We start from the raw sequence: 23,078 nt of genomic DNA, 5'->3' as shown, positions 1-23,078 counted from the left end.
CGTGTTAGACTTGAGCCATAGACACTAATTAACACTTTTATAAGTTAAAAACATCAAGAACACAAAATCTAGTAATTTTAGAAAGTTACCCAAATGAGATGAAATTGGTATCAAGTCGAAGAGGATGAAGAGAGGATTCCAAATATGTAATTTGTTTTGATGTTAGCCTCCAAATCCGAAATTAGATGATGAATCTTGGTTGAGTTCTTGAGAGGAAAATGGAAGTATGAAAAGAGAGAAAGAGAGAAAATGAGAGGAGGAGGTTGAAGGTTTGACTAGTTGACCTAGTCAAATCTTTGGCCTCTTTGCAAGTTTAGTCCCTCTAGTTCGGGTGCGGGTGCGTGAATTAACCAAACGAATTATTTTGAATTACACGAGAGTACGAGAGATGTTAAAATCCAATAACGAAAATATTTTAAGAAGGTTAGCTAATGGAGGCTATGAATCGAGATACTGAGGATAATATTAAAATAAAAAGACGGGCGTTAAAATAATTTAACGGAAAAATGCGGGATGTTACAGATAACATTATTATTAGTATTATTACGAGTATTGTAATTATTATTAGTAATACAATTATCATTATAAGTATCATGATCAGTATTATTATTATTACCATTAGAAGTATGATTATTTATATTATAATAAGTGTTATTAATATGTAATTACTAAAATCATTATGATAAGCATTATTAACCGAAAAATTTATATTTTACAATTATTATTATAAATATCATTATTAATATCATTAATATAATTATTAACAATATTACCTTATTTAGTAATATTAAATCTTATGATTATTATCATTTTTATCGTAGTATTACTAAAATTACTATTTCTAACAAACAAATGATATATACATATATAAAAATACATTTAATACATATAACATAATGAAAAGTAATATTTTATATAACAAAATAAATATATGAAACATATATATTATTAATATAAAAAGTATATGACTAATAAATGTATATATATATATATATATATATATATATATATATATATATATATATATATATATATATATATTATTCGATTACAACTATGTATATTAATAAATATACAAATGATATAGGTTTGTGAATCCAAGGCCAACCCTGCATTGTTCAATATAGTCATATGTATTTTTACTACAAAATACATTAGGTGAGTTTCATTACTCCCTTTTTAAATGCTCTTGCAATATATATTTTTGGGACTGAGAATACATGCGCTTTTATAAATGTTTTACGAAATAGACACAAGTAATCGAAACTACATTATATGATTGAATGATCGAAGCCGAATATGCCCCTTTTGCTTGGTAACCTAAGAATTAGTAAACCAGTCTACTAATTGACGCGAATCCTAAAGATAGATCTATTGGGCCTAACGAACCCCATCCGTTATAGCGGATGCTTTAGTACTTCAATGTTGTTTTATATCATGTTCGAAGGATTTCCCGGAATGATAGGGGATATTCTTATAAGCATCTTGTTAATGTCGGTTACTAGGTGTGTTCAATCCATATGAATGATTTTTGTCTCTATGAATGGGACGTATGTTTATGAGAAATGGAAATATGAAATCTTGTGGTCTATTAAAATTATGAAATGATTATTTATGATAAACTAATGAACTCACCAACCTTTTGGTTGACACTTGAAAGCATGTTTATTCTCAGGTATGAAAGAAATCTTCCGCTGTGCATTTGCTCATTTTAGAAATATTACTTGGAGTCATTCATGGCATATTTTGATATACGTTGCATTCGAGTCATTGAATTCAATAAGATTATTATTAAGTCAATTATAGTTGGATGTATTATGAAATGGTATGCATGCCGTCAACTTTTGATGTAATGAAAGTTTGTCTTTTAAAAATGAATGCAATGTTTGTAAAATTGTATCATATAGAGGTCAAGTACCTCGCGATGTAACCAACTATTGTGAATCATTTGTAATCAATATGGACTTCGTCCGGATGGATTAGGACGGGTCGCTTCAGATTATTACAAAAATGAGTACCCCGATCACTTATTAAAGCTTTCGGTGTTTCGAACCTAGCAAAAAGACGTTTTAAGAAGTTGACTACAACTCGTGCATCGTTAGTTGGGAGAGCTTGTGCTTCCGCCCATTTAGATACATAATCAATGGCAACGAGAATGTAGAGAGTATTATGAGATTTTGGAAATGGACCCATAAAGTCAATACCCCAAACGTCAAATACTTCACATACTTGAATGACATTTTGTGGCATTTCATCACGTTAACTTATTTTTCCGGCCCTTTGACAAGCATCGCAGGGTTTACGAAGAAGGTGTGCGTCTTTGAAAATTGTAGGCTAATAGAATCCAGCGTCGTAAACTTTTCTCGCTGTGAGTTGAGGCCCATAATGCCCTCCTGTTGGTCATGTGTGACAATGGTTTAAGATTTGACTAGCTTTATCTCCGAATACGCATCGGCGTATTATTCCATCGGGACAACTTTTAAACAAATGTGGATCTTCCCAGAAATAGTGTTTTATATCACTAAAGAATTTCTTTCATTTTTGGTACGACAATCCTTTTTCAAGGAATCCACATACTAAGTAGTTTGCATAGTCTGCGAACCATGGAATTTCATTATAATCGATCTTCAAAAGATATTCATCGGGAAAGTTATCTTGTATAGCCGATTCATTTAGAACTTCTAATTCGGGATTTTCAAGACGAGAAAGATGATCAGCGGCCAGATTTTCTGCTCCCTTTTTATCTCGGATTTCAATATCGAACTCTTGTAAGAGTAAGATCCAACGGATTAATCGTGGTTTGGCATCTTGTTTCGAAAATAGGTATCTAAGAGCAGAATGGTCGGTATAGACCACCGTTTTTGCTAGAACGAGATATGAACGAAATTTGTAAAAAGCAAAGACAATAGCAAGGAGTTCTTTTTCAGTAGTTATGTAATTCGTTTGTGCTCCTTGTGATGTCTTACTAGCGTAATAAATAGGTTGAAATCATTTTTCAATCCTTTGTCCTAAAACGGCTCCCATTGCAAAATCACTTGCATCGCACATGAGTTCAAATGGTAGATTCCAAATTGGAGTTATCATGATCGGCGCATTAGTGAGTTTTTCTTTAAGAATATTAAAAGATTTGATGCATTCATCCGAAAAGATGAATGGAGCATCCTTTTCTAGGAATTTATTTATAGGAGTGGCAATTTTAGAAAAATCTTTTATGAAACGTCGGTAAAAATCGGCATGCCCTAGAAAACTCCTAAATCCTCTAACATTGGTGGGATGTGGAATTTTAGCAATTACATCTACTTTAGCTCTATCCACTTCAATTCCTTCCTTTGAAATTTTATGACCAAGAACGATGCCTTCTTTAACCATGAAATGGCATTTCTCCCAATTAAGAACTAGATTTGATTGCTCGCATCTAATAAGCATTCGTTCAAGATTAACTAGACATGATTTAAATGTATCACCGAAGAATGAAAAGTCATCCATGAAAACTTCCATGCATTCTTCTATCATGTCATGAAAAATCGCCATCATGCACCTTTGAAAGGTTGCAGGGGCGTTGCAAAGTCCAAATGGCATGCGTTTATAAGCAAAAGTACCGTAAGGGCACGTGAATGTGGTTTTCTCCTGGTACTCGGGTGCTATAGGAATTTGAAAATATCTGGAAAAATCGTCAAGAAAATAATAGTAACTATTCCCAGCTAATCTTTCCAACATTTGATCAATGAAAGGTAAGAGAAAGTGATCTTTTCTGGTGGCGTCATTTAATTTTCTATAATCAATACAAACACGCCATCCTGTTACAGTCCTAGTAGGAATAAGCTCATTTTTTCATTTGTGATGACAGTCATGCCACCCTTCTTAGGTACGCATTGAACTGGGCTTACCCATGGACTATCAGAGATTGGATAAATTAACCCTGCATCTAGCTGTTTAATAATTTCTTTCTTAACAACATCTTGCATATTAGGATTTAGTCTTCGTTGACGTTGCACATATGTTTTATGACCTTCTTCTATAAGGATTTTATGTGTGCAATACGAAGGACTTATTCCTTTAATATCATGAATCTTCCATGCAATAGCTGGTTTATGAGCTTTTAGCACAGAAATGAATTGAGATTTTTCATTTTCCGTAAGAGAAGATAATATTATTACAGGTAATTTAGACTCACCATGTAAATAAGCATATTCCAAATGGTTTGGAAGTGGCTTTAACTCTAATGTCGGTGGTTCTTCTATCGATGATTTATATCGATATCTGTCTTCCTCTTTTAACATTTGAATTTCTTCTGTTGTTGGTTCATATCCAACAGCCATAGGTGTAGCTAACATTTCAGCTTCATCAATTGGTTCAGTTCCTTCTCCTAAAGAACATTCTCCTGTTCTTTGTAATTCTGAAAATTCTTCTAACAATTCTGCATGTGAATCTATAGTTTGAATATAATAACATGTATCATCTGCAGATTGCGGTTGTTGCATGGCTCTATCCACAGAAAAGGTAACACTCTCGTCCTCTATACTTAGGGTTAGTTTCTTACCGAACACGTCTATTATTGCTTTAGCCGTGTTTAAGAATGGTCTTTCTAATATGAGAGGAACTCGAGAATCTTCTTCCATGTCCAAAATAACAAAGTCTACTGGAAATACTAAAGTACCAACTTTAACTAGCATGTTCTCCATTATCCCCCTAGGATATTTTACTGATCGATCTGCTAGTTGTATGCTTATTCATGTTGGTTTCAATTCTCCAAGGTCTAGTTTAGCATATAATGAATACGGCATTAAATTTATACTAGCATCTAAGTCTGCCAATGCTTCTATTGAACTAAGACTACCCAGAAAACATGGAATTGTGAAACTTCCTGGATCTGATAATTTTTCTGGTATCTTATTCAACAGCACTGCAGAACAATTTGCATTCATAGTAATCGTCAAAATTTCTTCCATTTTCTTTCTATTTGTGATTAGATCTTTCAAGAATTTAGCATATCTAGGCATTCCTGATATCACATCAATGAAAGGAAGATTTAGATTTATTTGTTTAAACATATCCAAGAATTTGGATTGCTCGGCTTCAAGTCTTTCTTTTCTCATTTTACTCGGGTAAGGAAGTGGTGGTTGGTATGGTTTAACATAAGTTTTAGCCTTAACTGTGTTATCTTCATTAACCTTTTCAACTACCGGTTCTTTTTCCTTATCTTGATCAGATTGTGGTTCTTGTGGAGTAGGAATAGAATCATCAGAAATTACAGGTATTTCAGGTGGTTTAAGTGTGATACCACTTCTTGTGGTAATGGCTTTAGCTGTTTCATTTCAGGGGTTAGCATTTGTATCACTAGGTAGACTTCCCGGGTTTCTTTCACCTATCAACCTTGCTAGGTTGCTCACTTCTTGTTCTAGATTTTGAATAGAAGCTTGTTGATTTCTAAATGCTTGAGCATTTTGTTCATTGGTTTATTTCTGAGATGTGAAAAACTGCATTTGAGATTCAACTAGCTTCGACATCATGTCTTCTAAGTTTGGCTTTTTATCATCGGTTTGTGATGGTTTATTTTGAAAAATAGGTCTTTGCTGATTGTAAGTATTGTTGGATACTTGTTGATTGCTAGGACCTTGTTGGTTGTTGTATGGAACATTTCGGTTATAATTCTGGTTTTGATTGTAGATTGGTCTTGGCGGTTGATAATTATTCTGATAATTATTTCCAGGCCTTTGGTTCATGTATGAAACATTCTCTCTTTGTTTCATTATTTGTTCAATACTGAGACAATCTTTTGTCAAATGTGGTCCTCCACACTGCTCTCAACTAATTCGTATTGAGTGAATATCTTTAGTCATCTTTTCCATTCGTCTTTCGACATCATCTATCTTTGCAAAAATGGAATCAAAGTCATGGCTAGAATCGGCTCTAGCTGCTTTAGATGATCTAACGATATATTTTTCTTGATGCCACTCATGTGAGTGGGAAGCAGTGTTATCAATAATTTTGTAAGCTTCAGTTGCGGTTTTCTTCATAATGGAACCACCAGCTGCTATATCTATGTCTTTTCGTGTAGTGATATCGCATCCTTGGTAGAATATTTGTACTATTTGATAAGTGTCTAAACCATGTTGCGGACATCCTCTCAATAACTTTCCAAATCTTGTCCACACCTCATATAGAGTTTCATTTGGCTTTTGTGTGAACGTAACAATTTCTCCTTGAAGTTTTACGGCTTTAGATGCTGGAAAAAATTGTTTAAGAAAATTTTCAACTAAAACATCTCATGTATCAATCGCCCCTTCAGGTAGCGATTCTAACCAATATTTGGCTTCTTCCTTTAAAGTCCAGGGAAATAACATGAGATAGATCTGTTCATCCTCCACTTCTCTGATCTTGAATAGAGTACAAATCCTATTAAAGGTACGAAGATGTTCATTTGGATCTTCCTTCGGCGCACCACTAAATTGGCATTGATTAGTTACCATGTGTATGATTTTTCCTTTGATTTCATAATCTGGCGCATTAATGTCTGGTTGAGTAATTGCGTGACCTTGGCCAGTGCGTTTAGCTCTCATTCGGTCTTCCATACTTAGAGGTTCCAGATTTTTCATGATTGAATTTGTTGAATCTGAATCACTAGAGGATTCTGACTTAATGGTTTCTTCCTCGAAAATATCTGGATGAGTGATTTGTGGTTCAGGAGGAATGATTAGTGGTTCAGGATCTCTGAATTGTCCCTGAATATCCTCCGGATTCTCAATTGTGAGGTCGGGTTCAAAAAATGGATTATCGGAAATTTTAATTGGAGTACTTGGTCGACTAGATGACGATTCTAAAGAAAAATCAACGGCGACAATATTGGCTAGATGTCTTGATCGAGTTACAGGTGGTGAACGTATGAAAGGTGGTGAACGTTTTGCTCGGTGCATTCACTGAATATCCTATTAGTTATAAAAGATAAAAATTATATAAGTTAGCAAATTAATAGACTTTTCTGATTTTGTCCACGTTTCGAATAGCCAATAGATGCAGCAGGTAACCAGGACCCTTTAAATCAGAAGCCCACAACTCGCCACTAACAAATCCAACTATTACTACGAACCAGAAAATTTTGGATGTCTATCAATTTAACCGCTTAAAATAATTTTTTGTTTTGAAATTTTAGAGAAGAAATAGAAAATTCTATGTCCTAGAAACTAGAGCGTCGAGAAATAAGAAAGAAAAAGAGTGCGTCGGAAAACGTCGAAAAATAAAAGGTCGAAAAATAATAAAAAGAACGTAGCTCGTCGAAACTTAAAAGTCTAAAAACTAAGAATTAAAAGTTGCGTATAAAGGTATTACAGCTTAAAAGGAATTCTATATCTAAAACGGGAATAACTTAAAAGTCACTAAAATCTATAAAATATTAAGGCGATGAGCGACGTCGTAAAATTCTAAAGCGCCTAAGTCTTAATCTAAAGAAAAAGCACTTAAAGGATTTTACGGCAAAGCCTAAAAATTTAGAAAAAAAATAAAAAAATAACTACGGCAAAAACTATATCTTAAAACTAATTACGAACGATAAAAATACAAATATTACGAATAAAAAGATATAAAATATAAAAATAAAACTTAAAGTTATAAAAATACAATTTTTATAAAAATATTATTTTTATATTATTATTTTATAAAAGTATTAATTTATTATATTAATAAAACTAATTATAACTTAAAAATACAAAATAAATAAAACTAAAACTAATTAATATAATAATTAACCCTAATTAGGGTTTAATAATAATAATAATTATAATTATTAACCCTAATTCGATTCAGCTGATGTACCAGGCCTGTCAAATCAGCTCATGCGATCGCATGAGCTGGGTGTTATAATACCATGCGGTCGAATGGCTTCGGATATCAGGCCACTTGTTGGGCTGCTACAGTGTAGCCCGTTTACTTTTACTTATACTTTTTTTAGTTTTTAATTTATTTATATAAAATAAATAAAAACTTAATTTTTAAAAACTAAAATAGAAATAGAAAAACTTTATATTTTAAACAAACTCTTAAAAATATATATATTTCATTTTTCTTTTTATATTTTTTTATATTTAAAACGTATTTTTACAAAAAGAAATTAAAACTTAATAAAAATCTTTTTTTTATATATAGCGTTTCGCTTCCGGCGTTTAAGAAGTCCCCGGCAGCGGCGCCAAAAATACTTGATGTTAAAGCAGAGGGGTACAAAATAGTTATATTTTTATTACGAAATACTATTAAATACGATACAATTTTACACAAGTTATTTATTTATTTATAAAGTGGATATACCTAAACCTTGCTACAACACTTATAGGCAGTGTACCTAATCGTACAGTAGTGTAGTTATTAGTAAGTCCGGTTCGTCCACAGGAAACTAGCCAAGTTTAACGCTATATTTTTAAAACTAAATTTGTATATAAATATATATATATATATATATATATATATATATATATATATATATATATATATATATATATATATATATATATAAAAGTAGTATTATTATTATTATAAAAAGGGGTTTTTACCGTTTAATGACCGGTTTGTCGAATTTATGTCTTAAGTCGCAGTTAAAACCTAATGTAAAATATTAAAAATAAATATAACTTAATTTAAAGCGTAAAGTAAATGACGATAAATAAAATGCGATAAAGTAAATGGCGATAAATAAAATGACAGTAAATAAAGGTTGCGATAATTTAAAAGTAAGATAATTAAAAGTGCGATAAATAAAATGACAGTAAATAAAAGTGCGATGAAATATGAAATAAAGAAATTATGCTTATTTAAACTTCCGTAATCATGATGTTTGACGTGTTGATTTTAGTTTATTACCATGGGTTAATTGTCCTTTGTCCTGGATTATTTGATATGTCCATCTGGTTTTTGTCCATAACAGTCCATCAGTCATAAATATAAAGTGCGAGTGTCCTCGTCAAATTATTCTTATATCCGAAGTCAAATATTCCAACTAATTGGGGACTTAAATTGTAATAAGGTTATAATACTTTATTATCAATTACACCAAGTGTCGTTGCATGTAATCCACCCCTGTTTTAATGAGTCCATTGACTATTAATCCATTCCCGTGTCCGATCAAATGAACGATTATTAGTACTTATAAATATCCCGCCCATCATGTCCGATCGAGTGTATATGGTTATTTATAGGTACGTCCAATTGTAAATCTTTATATTAAATTAACGAACTATCATTCAATTAAACAAATATAAAGCTCATTAATAGCCCATAGTCCAATTTCTACAAGTGTCGGTCTTTTGTCCAAACCCCAATTATGGTCCAAAGCCCAATTACCCCGTCTTTAATTTTTAGCCCAACATCACGATTACTTCAATTTAAATAAGCATAATAATAACTTAGCTACGAGACATTAATTTAAAAAGGTTGAACATAACTTACAATGAGTATTAATAGCGTAGCGTTACAAGGACAGAATTTCGACTTACACACTTACAACATTCGCCAACATACCTTATTATTATTAATCTTAAATTAAAATTAAAATTATAAAATATATATATATATATATATATATATATATATATATATATATATATATATATATATATATATATATCGTGAGAGAGAGATTGAAAAAGGAGTAAAAAATTCGTCCAGAACTCGTGCTTTTTATAGAATGTGGGCAGCTACAGGACTCCATGCGATCGCATGGAGTTTCTTCTTTATGGCCATGCGATCGCATGGCTGCTTAGGACAGCTCATATTACTTTGATTTCTTGTTTGCCGACGGTTTTAATATATAATATAATATATATAATTTTAAGAATTAATTATATATTATATTAATGTGCATAGTTGACTTGTAATTTTTAGTCCGTTGCGTCGCGTGTTGAGAGTTGACTCTGGTCCCGGTTACGAATTTTCGAACGTCCTTGCGTACAATTTAATATCTTGTACTTTGCGTTTTGCGGCTCGTACTCTTGTAACTTTTAGACGTTTCTTATCAATAAATTGAACCACTTGAATTGTACTTTGTACTTTTTAGCTTTTTGGTCATTTGCGTCTTCAAATCGTCGAATCTGTCTTTTGTTTTCACCTTTTAATATTTAAACGAATATCACTTGTAAATAGAACAATTGCAACCAAAAGCTTGTCTTTCTTGAAGGATAATGCTATGAAATATATGTTCATTTTTAGCATTATCAATGCCCATTCTTTTTTAATATAACTCCGTGACCTGGTGTTTAACACCCCGTCAAAAACCATTAACGGCGATATTAACTCTGGTCCCAGTGCTTGGCTTGACATCTATGTAACAGCAAAGTTTTACAGTGGAAGCAAAAAGTACCTGAGAATAAACATGCTTAAAAAGTCAACACGAGGTTGAGTGAGTTCATAGGTTTGTCATAATTAATGATTTTAATGATAGTAATAGATCACAAGATTTCAGTTTCCATAAATAGCCTTACACCGCAGTGTAATAAAAAAGATTCTACAACCATGGGCACCTGGTAACCAGACTTAACGATAATAATATAATAATGAATACCCCTGATGTCTATAGAGCACCGAATCAAGTGCGATAAATACCCTCGAAGTACTAAAAATCCGCTGACTGCTAGCGCGACTAGCCCGGATGGGGTTGTCAAACCCAATAGATCTATCAATAGGATTCGCGCCTACGGTACGGAGACCAATAGATTACGTTACCAAGCTAGGGGAATATTTGTGATTCTAACCCACGTAGAATTAAGTTTAGTACTTGTATCTATTTTGTAAAACAGATATAAAACATTGCATGTATTCTCAGCCCAAAAATATATATAAAAAGGGAGCTATGAAAACTCACGATACTGTATTTTGTAGTAAAAATACATATAACGGTATTGAACAAGTGTAGGGTTATCCTTGGAATCACGAACCTATATCAAGTACATATATTAACACATATACTTGTAATCGAATAAGCTTATATATATTATTTCACTTGTTATATAATTCTTTATATATATACTTATATATAATATATATATATATATATATATATATATATATATATATATATATATATATATTCTATATATAAGTATTTGTTTGATAAAATGATTTTAAAAGAGTTGTATTATTTTGTAATAATAATAATAATAATAATAATCATAATGATATTGGTAATTTTCATAATGATACTAGTAATAATAATTGATGTTTTAGCAGAGTAGTATATAAAATAGCTTATATTTTTGCAGGAAATACTATTAAATACGATACAATTTTACACAAGATATTTATTTATTTATAGAATGGATATACTTAAACTTTGCTACAACACTTATAGGCAGTGTACCTAATCGTACAGTAGTGTAGTTTTTAGTAAGTCCGGTTCGTTCCACAGGGAATCTTTTTAAACAAAGCTTAACGCTATATTAATTTACTTTTATAGAAATACATATATATATATATAAGTAATATTATTATTATAAAGGGGGTTTTTACCGTTTAATGACCGGTTTGTCGATTTTAAAACTTTAGTCGCAGTTAAAACCTAATGTAAAATATTAAATAAATAAAAGACTTAATTTAAAGCGTAAAATAAATAACGATAATGAAATTACAATAAATAAAAGTGCGATAAAATAAAATTGCGATAATTAAAAAGTACGATAATTAAAAGTGCGATTAAATAACAATAAATAAAAGTGCGATAATTAGAAGTGCAATTAAATATAAAATAAAGGAAATTAAATATGAAATAAAAGAATTATGTTTATTTAAACTTCCGTAATCATGATGTTTGACGTGTTGATTTTAGTTTTATGCCCATGGGTTAATTGTCCTTTGTCCTGGATTATTTAATATGTCCATACGGATTTGTCCATAATAGTCCATCAGTCATAAATATAAAGAGCGAAAGCCTTCGTCAAATTATTCTTATTCCCGAAGTCAAATATTCCAACTAATTGGGGATTCGAATTGTAACAAGGTTTTAATACTTTGTTTAATGAATACACCAGGTTATCGACTGCGTGTAAACCAAGGTTTTACTACTTTGTTAACAATTACACCAATTACCCTTGAATGTAATTCACCCCTGTTTCAACAAGTTTATTAACTATTAATCCAGTTCCGTATCCGGTAAAATGAATAATTATTGGTATTTATAGATATCCCGCCCACCGTACCCAGTCAAGCGTATGTGGTTATATATAAATACGTCAAATTATAAGTTTGTATATTAAATTAACAAGGTATTGTTTAGTTAATATAAAACCCATTAATAGCCCATAGTCTAATTTCCACAAGTGTCGTTCTTTTGTCCAAACCCCAATTATGGTACAAAGCCCAATTACCCAATTTTAGTAATTAGCCCAACATCATGATTACTTCGGATTAAATAAGCATAATAATAACTTAGCTACGAGACATTAAATTAAAAAGGTTGAATATAACTTACAATGATTAAAAATAGCGTAGCGTTACACGGACAGAATTTCGACTTACACCCTTACAACATTCGCTAACATACCCTTATTATAAGAATTATAATTAAAATTAAAATATAAATTAAAAATATATATATATGTATATATTTTACGTATGAATGAGGAGAAGAAGAAAAAGATGATGAAAAATGCTCAGAATTCGGTTGGCTTTATAGGCAGTTTCTCATTTTGGGGGTCCGCGACTCGCGGCCAATTTTGCCTTCAAACTCCGCGAGTCGCGGAGTTTACTTTTACAGCTCACCCATGTTTGGAGTCTTTCTTGCCGACGATTTATTTTATATATATAATATATATATAATTAATATAATTAATTATATATAATATTATATTTATATACATAGTTAACTTGTAATTTTTAGTCCGTTGCGTCGAGCGTTGAGAGTTGACTCCGGTCCCGGTTCCGGATTTTCGAACGTCCTTGCGTACAATTTTATATTTTGTACTTTGCGTTTTGAATCTTGTACTCTTGTAATTTCGAGACGTTTCTTATCAATAATTGGAACCTCTTTGATTGTCTTTTGTACTTTTGAGCTTTTTGGTCGTTTGCGTCTTCAATTCGTCGAATCTATCTTTTGTCTTCACCTTTTATTATTTAAACGAATATCAATTTTAAATAGAACAATTGCAACTAAAAGCTTGTCTTTCTTGAGGAATAATGCTATGAAATATATGTTCGTTTTTAGCATTATCAATAATAATAATAATAATAATAATAATAATAATAATAATATAGTGGTAATGATAGCAAAAATGATAATTTTTGTAAAAATGATAATAATGATAATACTTTTTAATAATAATAATACTAATAAAGATAATCATATTAGTAATAATAATAATAATAATAATAATAATAATAATAATAATAATAATAATAATAATACTTTTTAATAATAATAATAATAATACTAATGATCATACTAATAATAATAGTGATAATATTAATAATAGTATTTATGATAATAATAATAATAATCTTAATATTTAAGAAATGATACTAATACTAATTTTTATGAAAATAATAATAAGTTGTTTTGTTTTCATAATAATAATAATATCGTTTGGGCGGCCGGAAGGTTACCACGAGTAAGTCATTTTGGGGGACCGAAGGCAGTTCTCCGTGGACCGGACTATAATTCTAATCAGAATAATAAAAATAATATTTAAAATGATAATAATAATGATAGTTTTAATAATAATACTAATGATCTTAATGATACTATTAATAATAATAATTAAAATCATAATAATAACAATGATAATAGTATAAATTATATTAAAGATAGCAATAACAATTATGGTATTAGTATTAGTAATATTGATAAGTAATTTAACAATAATAATAATAATAATAATAATAATAATAATAATAATAATAATAATAATAATAATAATAATAATAATAATAATAATAATAATAATAATAATAATAATAATAATAATTGAAAACTACTTTAGAAAGCCCTTTAAAAAAAATGCCACGAACCGGGCTCGAACCCGAGACCTCACGCTTACCCGACACCCCTCTTAACCATCCATCCGAATCTGTTTTTCTGTTTTAACTCACACAATAAAATATATAGCTCGTTTATTTATTATGTTTATATTTCTTCTTCATCCTCACAGATTTAAATTGACCCAGGAATGAATCCAACTAATTAACGAGTTACTAATTTGTTTTAGGATTTAAAGTTTATACATAATCGTTTACTAGTTGATTAGATTATTTAAAACAAAACAAAAAAACAAAAAAAACTGTACAGCTTGCTGTACACGATGATGAACTCAAAACCCAATATCAATTTCTAGATCGTTTTAGATAAAAATTAAAACATGAAATATGTTAGAAAACATTCATTGAAACTTTAGAAAATATCAATTTTACCTTAATCATAACATGTAACTCGAATTTCTTCAAAGAAGGATCGTTTGACTTTTTATATTAAATCTTTGACTCGAAAATTTGAATTCGATAAAACGAATTGGAATTTGAAACTTTGTACATAGTTTAAGTATTAGATTTCTAATAAGACTGCACTTACGGATTTTTAAAATGGATTTCGTTTTCGTGATTTTGGAAGAATGAGCAAGAACAGAGATGAACGAGCTTTTATTTTATAAATATTTCTGTATAATTCAATTAAACTGATGTAATTCGATTTATAGGATTTGGAAGTCGAAAGGACAATTTCAAAACCAGTAGAACAATTAAAAATACATCACGATGATAAAATGGCCGGTGGATCAAGATATATAAAAAAAATAAATCACGATAGTATTAAGAAATATAAAGCAGATCACGATATTGTTTAAAAATCAAAAGCAGATATACCTAATTACCTTTTTTATAAAAATGAAACCAGATATCCTAAATTAGGTATGTGTCGACTTCTTTATTTATTTATTTATTTATTTTTATTCTTTATATTTTTAGTATTAATGATTAATAAGTATTTTAATAATAATACTAATAAATATATTAATAATATTAATACTAATAATAATAATTATTATATGAATAATAATACTACTTTTAATAAAAATAATAATAACACTAGTAATAACAAAAATAATGCTAATTATCAAAAATAATGTTGATAATACTAATGTTATTTATAATAATTTTAGTAATTTTAGTAATAATGACAATACTAATAATATTAATAATGATATTAGTAAACAAATAATTATATTAATATTCTAACAATAATGATAATAATCGTTATAAAATGTTATTAATAATAATGATATTTCATTATGTTAATTTAAATGTTAAGTATTAATAATAATGATATTAATATTAATAATATATTAGTAATTATATTAATGATAATGATGATAAGTATAACTATACTAATAATAAAATTAGTAATAATAATACTAACAATAATAATAATCAAATTCATATTAATAAAAATGATAATACTGATAATAAAGATATTAATTATTGATATATTATTTAAAAAGATACTAATAATAATAATAATAATAATAATAATAATAATAATAATAATAATAATAATAATAATAATAATAATAATAATATTAATACATAATTATTTACAAATAATGGTTCGTGAATCGTCGGAATTAGTCGAGATTAAATGAAATCATATAAGAGTTAGGTTTAAATTTTTGCCGTAAATTTCCAGGTTGTCATATGGTGTCTTCTTTAGATATCGGATAATCCTCATTGCAGCTTTCAAATGATGAACTTGTGGGTGATGCATAAATTGGCTTACAACTCCTACTGCATGTGCTATATCTGGTCGAGTGTGAGCAATATAAATGAGTTTTTCCACTATCCTTTGGTATTGTCCTTTATCTACTAGCTCAACATCATCTTCCATAAATAGCTTTTAATTTGGAATCATTGGAGTCTCAGCTGGTTTACAATCAATCATTCCTGTCTCTGCAAGAAGATCAAGAATATATTTCTTTTGACAGATAAATAATCCCTGTTGGGATCGTAATACCTCAATCCCCAAAAAAATTTAAGTCTGCCCAAGTCTTTCATTTCAAATTCTTTAAATAAGTTCATTTTTAATTTTGAAATTTCCTCTTTATCATTTTCAGTTATATTCATATCATCAACGTAAATGATTGATAATGCTAAAAACGAACATATATTTCATAGCATTATTCCTCAAGAAAGACAAGCTTTTAGTTGCAATTTTTCTATTTAAAAGTGATATTCGTTTAAATAATAAAAGGTGAAGACAAAAGACAGATTCGACGAATTGAAGACGCAAAGGTCCAAAGAGCTCAAAAGTACAAAATACAATCAAAGTGGTTCCAATTATTGATAAGAAACGTTTCGAAATTACAAGAGTACAAGATTCAAAACGCAAAGTACAAGATATTAAATTGTACGCAAGGACGTTCGAAAATTCGGAACCGGAACATGAGTAAACTCTCAACGCTCGACGCAACGGACTAAAAATTACGAGTCAACTATGCACATAAATATAATATAATATTTAAATAATTCTTAAAATTATTTATATATTATATTTATATTAAAAATCCGTCGGCAAACAAAGAGCCAAAGCTGGGTGAGCTGTAATTTCAAACTCCGCGTGTTGCGGAGTTTGAAGGCAAAAAATTACGCGACTCACGGAGCTTCCCTAGACTAAAATCCCTATAAAAGCCAACGCAGTTCGATCATTTTTAATATCAAAAAATCAATCTCTCTCTATATATGTATACGTAAATATTTATATTTATATTTTAATTTTAATTTTAATTTTAAATCCTAATAATAAGGGTATGTTAGCGAATGTTGTAAGGGTGTAAGTCGAAATTCTGTCCATGTAACGCTACGCTATTTTTAATCATTGTAAGTTATGTTTATATTATTTTCATTAATGTCTCGTAGCTAAGTTATTATTATGCTTATTTAATACCGAAGTAATCATGATGTTGGGCTAATTACTAAAATTGGGTAATTGGGCTTTGTACCATAATTGGGGTTTGGATAAAAGAACGACACTTGTGAAAATTAGACTATGGGCTATTAATGGGTTTTATATTAACTAAACAATACCTTGTTAATTTAATATACAAACTTATAATTCGACGTATTTATATATAACCACATACGCTTGACTAGGTACGGTGGGCAGGATATCTATAAATACCAATAATTATTCATTTTATCGGACACGGAACTGGATTAATAGTTAATAGACTTGTTGAAACAGGGGTGAATTACATTCAAGGGTAATTGGTGTAATTGTTAACAAAGTAGTAAAACCTTGGTTTACACGCAGTCGATAACCTGGTGTATTCATTAAACAAAGTATTAAAACCTTGTTACAATTTGAATCTCCAATTAGTTGGAATATTTGACTTCGGGAATAAGAATAATTTGACGAAGGCTTTCGCTCTTTATATTTATGACTGATGGACTATTATGGACAAATCCGTATGGACATATTAAATAATCCAGGACAAAGAACAATTAACCCATGGGCATAAAACTAAAATCAACACGTCAAACATCATGATTACGGAAGTTTAAATAAGCATAATTCTTTTATTTCATATTTAATTTCCTTTATTTTATATTTAATTGCACTTCTAATTATCGCACTTTTATTGTTATTGTATTTTATTGCACTTTTATTTATCGCAATTTCATTCTCGTTATTTACTTTACGCTTTAAATTAAGTCTTTTATTTATTTAATATTTTACATTTTGTTTTAACTGCGACTTAAAGTTTTAAAATCGACAAACCGGTCATTAAACGGTAAAAACCCCCTTTATAATAATAATATTACTTATATATATATATTTGTATTTTTATAAAATAAAACTAATATAGCGTTAAGCTTTGATTAAAAGATTCCATGTGGAACGAACCGGACTTACTAAAAACTACACTACTGTACGATTAGGTACACTGCCTATAAGTGTTGTAGCAAGGTTTAAGTATATCCATTCAATAAATAAATAAATATCTTGTGTAAAATTGTATCGTATTTAATAGTATTTCCTAGTAAAATTTAAGCTATTTTATATACACCTCGCATAACATCAAGTATTTTTGGCGCCGCTACCGGGGAACCATCTAGCTTAAAAGCCGGAAGCGCAACGCTAATATAAAAAAAAATTACGCTTTTGTAAAAATACGTTTTAATATATTCGAAAATATAAAAAGAAAACAAAAATATAATATTTTTAAGAGTTTGTTAAATATTTAAGTTTTATAAAGTTTCTTTATTTTTATTTTATAAAAATATAAGTTTTATTTAAATATTTTGTTTTTATTTAAAACATAAAATCAAAAACCGAAAAAATTTTATATATAAATCTAGTTTTAAGATTTTTATTTATAAAATTGTAACATATTTTTATTTCTATTCTAGTTTTTAAAATATAAGTTTTATTTAAATTATATAAATATTTTAATTAAATTAAAAACAGAAAAATAAAAAAATATATATAAATAAAATTACGTTGAACCTGTCAAACGAAGCAACCTGATCTGAAATTTAAAACCCCGCGACTTGCGGAGTTTTCCAGCTTCGAGAACCGCGACTCGCGGAGTTCTCTCTGACACGTGACCAGAAACTCTAATCTGCATCATTACGTAATTATTATTATTATTAATAATTAAAAACCCTAATTAGGTTTTAATTTTTAATTAATTAAGTTTAGTTTATTTATTTAATTTGTATATTTAGTTTAATTAATTTAAATAAATTATAAAATTAACACTTTTATAAAATAAATAATATAAAAATAATATTTTTATAAAAATTGTACTTTTTACAACTTTTAGTATATATTTTTATATTTTGTCCCTTTTTAATTGTTTTAGCTTAATTTTTGTATTTTTCGCTCATTTTTAGTTTTAAGTTATAGTTTTTGCCGTAGTTATTTTTATTACTAGATTTTTAGGCTTTGCCGTAAAATCCCTTAAGTGTTTTTTTTTATTTTGACTAAGATTAAAGTGCTTTAGAATTTTACGACGTCTTTTTAAGTTTTAGTACCTTTTTAAGTTATTTCCATTTGGGATATAGTTTTACTTGTAAGCTTTAATATTTTTAGACACCTTTTACCTATGTATCAATTATCATTCCAATTAGTAATCTCAATTTGCGATTATAATTTTAAGTTAGTGGTAGTAATAAGGTTGGGTTAGGCAAGTGTTTTAAAGTTTTATAAGTCACTCTTTTTATTTCTTATTTTTCGACGCCTTTTATTTTTTCGATCTTTTCTTTTTTGACCTTTTTCGACGCACTCTTTTTCTTTCTTATTTCTCGCTATTCTAGTTTTAGGACATAGATTTTTTTTTTCTACTTCTTATCTAAATTTCTTAAAATTACGAAAATTTATTTTAAGTGGTTAAATTGATAGACATCAAAATTTTCTGGTTCGTAGTAATAGTTGGATTTGTACGTGGACCGGGTTATTGGAGCCAAACAGTCCTCAATTATATTGAGACCAAACGAATCCTGCCCCTCTGCTGCATCTTTTGGCTATTCGAAACGTGGGCAAAATCAGAAAAGTCTATTAATTGGATAACTTATATAATTTTTTCTTTCCTTTTAAAAACTAATAGGATATTCAGTGAATGCACCGAGCAAGACGTTCACCACCTTTTGTACGTTCACCACCTGTAACTAGATCAAGACATTTAGCAAATATTACCGCCGTTGATTTTTCTTTAGAATCGTCATCCAGTCGACCAAGTACTCCAATTCAAATTTCTGATAATCCATTTTTTGAACCCGACCTCACAATTGAGAATCCGGAGAATATTCAGGGACGATTCGTAGATCCTGAACCATTAATTTTTCCTCCGGAACCACCAATCATTCAAACAGAGATTGTTGAGGAACGAACCATTAAATCAGAATCCTCTAGTGATTCCGATTCAACAAATTCAATTATGGAGAATCTGGAACCTTTAAGTATGGAAGACCGAATGAGAGCTAAACGCACTGGCCAAGGTCACGCAATTACTCATCCAGACATTAATGCGCCAGATTATGAAATCAAAGGACAAATTCTACATATGGTGACTAATCAATGCCAATTTAGTGGTGCACCGAAGGAAGATCCAAACGAACATCTTCGTACCTTTAATAGAATCTGCACACTATTTAAAATAAGAGAAGTTGAGGATGAACAGATATATCTCATGTTATTTCCCTGGAATTTAAAGGGAGAAGCCAAAGATTGGTTAGAATCGTTACCTGAAGGGGCGATTGATACATGGGACGTTTTAGTTGAAAATTTTCTTAAACAATTCTTTCCGGCATCTAAAGCCTTAAGACTTCAAGGAGAAATTGTTACGTTCATACAGAAACCGAATGAAACTCTATATGAGGCGTGGATAAGATTTGGAAAGTTATTAAGAGGATGTCCGCAACATGGTTTAGGCACCTGTCAAATAGTACACATATTCTACCAAGGATGCGACATCACTACAAGGAAAGACATCGATATAGCAGCTGGTGGTTCTATTATGAAGAAAACCGAAACTGATGCTTATAAAATTATTGATAACACTGCTTCCCACTCACATGAGTGGCACCAAAAAAAAGATATCGTTAGATCATCTAAAGCAGCTAGAGCCGATTCTAGCCATGACTTAGATTCCATTTCAGTAAAGATAGACGTTGTCGAGAGACGAATGGAAAAGATGACTAAAGATATCCACTTAATACGAATTAGTTGTGAGCAGTGTGGAGGACCACATTTGACAAAAGATTGTCTTAGTATTGAACTAACAATGGAACAAAGAGAGAATGTTTCATATCTAAACCAAAGGCCTGGAAATAATTATCAGAATAATTATCAACCGCCAAGACCTATTTACAATCAAAATCATAACTATAACCGAAATATTTCATACAACAACCAACAAGGTCCTAGCAATCAACAAGTATACAACAATACTTACAACCAGCAAAGACCTAATTTTCAAAACAAACCACCACAAACCGATGATAAAAAGCCGAATTTAGAAGATATGATGACGAAGCTAGTTGAAACTCAAACGCAGTTTTTCACATCTCAAAAACAAACTAATGAACAAAATGCTCAAGCATTTAGAAATCAACAAGCTTCTATTCAAAACTTGGAACAAGAAGTAAGTAACCTAGCAAGGTTAATAGGTGAAAGAAAACCGGGAAGTTTACCTAGTGATACAAATGCTAACCCCCGGAATGAAACAGCTAAAGTCATTACCACAAGAAGTGGTACAACACTTAAACCACCTGAAATACCTGTAACTTCTGATGAAGCTATTCCTACTCCACAAGAACCACAACCTGATCAAGATAAGGAAAAAGAACCGGTAGTTGAAAAGGTTAATGAAGATAACACAGCTAAGGATAAACCTTATGTTAAACCATACCAACCACCACTTCCTTACCCGAGTAAAATGAAGAAAGAGAAACTTGAAGCCGAGCAATCCAAATTCTTGGATATGTTTAAACAGATAAATGTAAATCTTCCTTTCATTGATGTGATTTCAGGAATACCTAGATATGCTAAATTCTTGAAAGATCTGATCACGAATATAAAGAAAATGGAAGAACTCTCGGCTGTTACTATGAACGCTAATTGTTCAGCAGTGCTGTTGAATAAGATACTAGAAAAATTATCTGATCCAGGAAGTTTCACAATTCCATGTTTTCTGGGTAGTCTTAGTTCAATAGAAGCATTGGCAGACTTAGGTGCTAGTATAAATTTAATGCCGTATTCACTATACGCTAAACTAGACCTTGGAGAATTGAAACCAACAAGAATAAGCATACAACTAGCCGATCGATCAATAAAATATCCTAGAGGGATAATGGAGAACATGCTAGTTAAAGTTGGTACTTTAGTATTTCCAGTAGATTTTGTTGTTCTGGACATGGAAGAAGATTCTCAAGTTCCTCTCATATTAGGAAGACCATTCTTAAACACGGCTAAAGCAATGATAGACGTATTTGGTAAGAAATTGACCCTAAGTATAGAGGACGAGAGTGTTACCTTTTCAGTTGATAGAGCAATGCAACAACCGCAATCTGCAGATGATACGTGCTATTATATTCAAACTATAGACTCACATGCAGAATTGTTAGAAGAATTTCCAGAATTACAAGGAACAGGAGAATGTTCTTTAGGAGAAGGTAATGAACCAATTGATGAAGCTGAAATGTTAGCTACACTAATAGCTAATGGATATGAACCAACAACAGAAGAAATTCAAATGCTAAAAGAAGAAGACAGATATCGATATAAATCATCGATAGAAGAACCACCGATATTAGAATTAAAGCCACTTCCAAACCGTTTGGAATACGCTTATTTGCATGGTGAATCTGAATTACCTGTAATAATATCATCTTCTCTTACTGAAAATGAGAAGTCACAACTCATTTCTGTGTTGAAAGCTCATAAACCAGCCATTACATGGAAGATTCATGGTATTAAAGGAATAAGTCCTTCGTATTGCACACATAAAATCCTTATGGAAGAAGGTCATAAAACGTATGTGCAACGCCAACGAAGACTAAATCCGAATATGCAAGATGTAGTAAAAAAGGAAATTATTAAACTGCTAGACGCAGGTCTAATTTATCCAATCTCTGATAGTCCATGGGTAAGCCCAGTTCAATGCGTGCCTAAGAAGGGTGGCATGACTGTCATTACAAATGAAAAAAATGAGCTTATTCCTACTAGGACTGTAACAAGATGGCGTGTATGTATTGATTATAGAAAATTAAATGACGCCACCAGAAAAGATCACTTTCCCTTACCTTTTATTGATCAAATGTTGAAAAGATTAGCCGGAAATAGTTACTATTATTTTCTTGATGGATTTTCCGGATATTTTCAAATTCCAATAGCACCTGAAGATCAAGAGAAAACCACATTCACGTGCCCTTATGGTACTTTTGCTTACAAACGCATGCCATTTGGACTTTGCAACGCCCCTGCAACCTTTCAAAGGTGTATGATGGCGATTTTTCACGACATGATAGAAGAATGCATGGAAGTTTTCATGGATGACTTTTCAATCTTCGGTGATACATTTGAATCATGTCTAGCTAATCTTGAACGAATGCTGATTAGA

The 23,078-nt window shown here is 30.2% G+C and overlaps 1 protein-coding gene across 1 annotated transcript in view; it reads right to left on the bottom strand.

Annotated features, from left to right (window-relative positions):
• LOC139840852 (secreted RxLR effector protein 161-like) overlaps nucleotides 1-15,844 on the bottom strand; it is a 43,703-nt gene extending 27,859 nt beyond the window's left edge. The window contains exon 1 of the mRNA XM_071831094.1: nucleotides 15,634-15,844. Within this exon, the coding sequence (XP_071687195.1) occupies nucleotides 15,634-15,844 (211 nt within the window). The remainder of the gene's footprint in view (nucleotides 1-15,633) is intronic.
• Nucleotides 15,845-23,078: the final 7,234 nt, after the last annotated feature.

The sequence above is a fragment of the Rutidosis leptorrhynchoides genome, chromosome 4 (assembly GCF_046630445.1).
Source record: "Rutidosis leptorrhynchoides isolate AG116_Rl617_1_P2 chromosome 4, CSIRO_AGI_Rlap_v1, whole genome shotgun sequence".
Lineage (NCBI taxonomy): Eukaryota > Viridiplantae > Streptophyta > Magnoliopsida > Asterales > Asteraceae > Rutidosis > Rutidosis leptorrhynchoides.
Note: the sequence above shows the minus strand (reverse complement) of the source record. Positions and strands in the feature narration are given on the sequence as shown.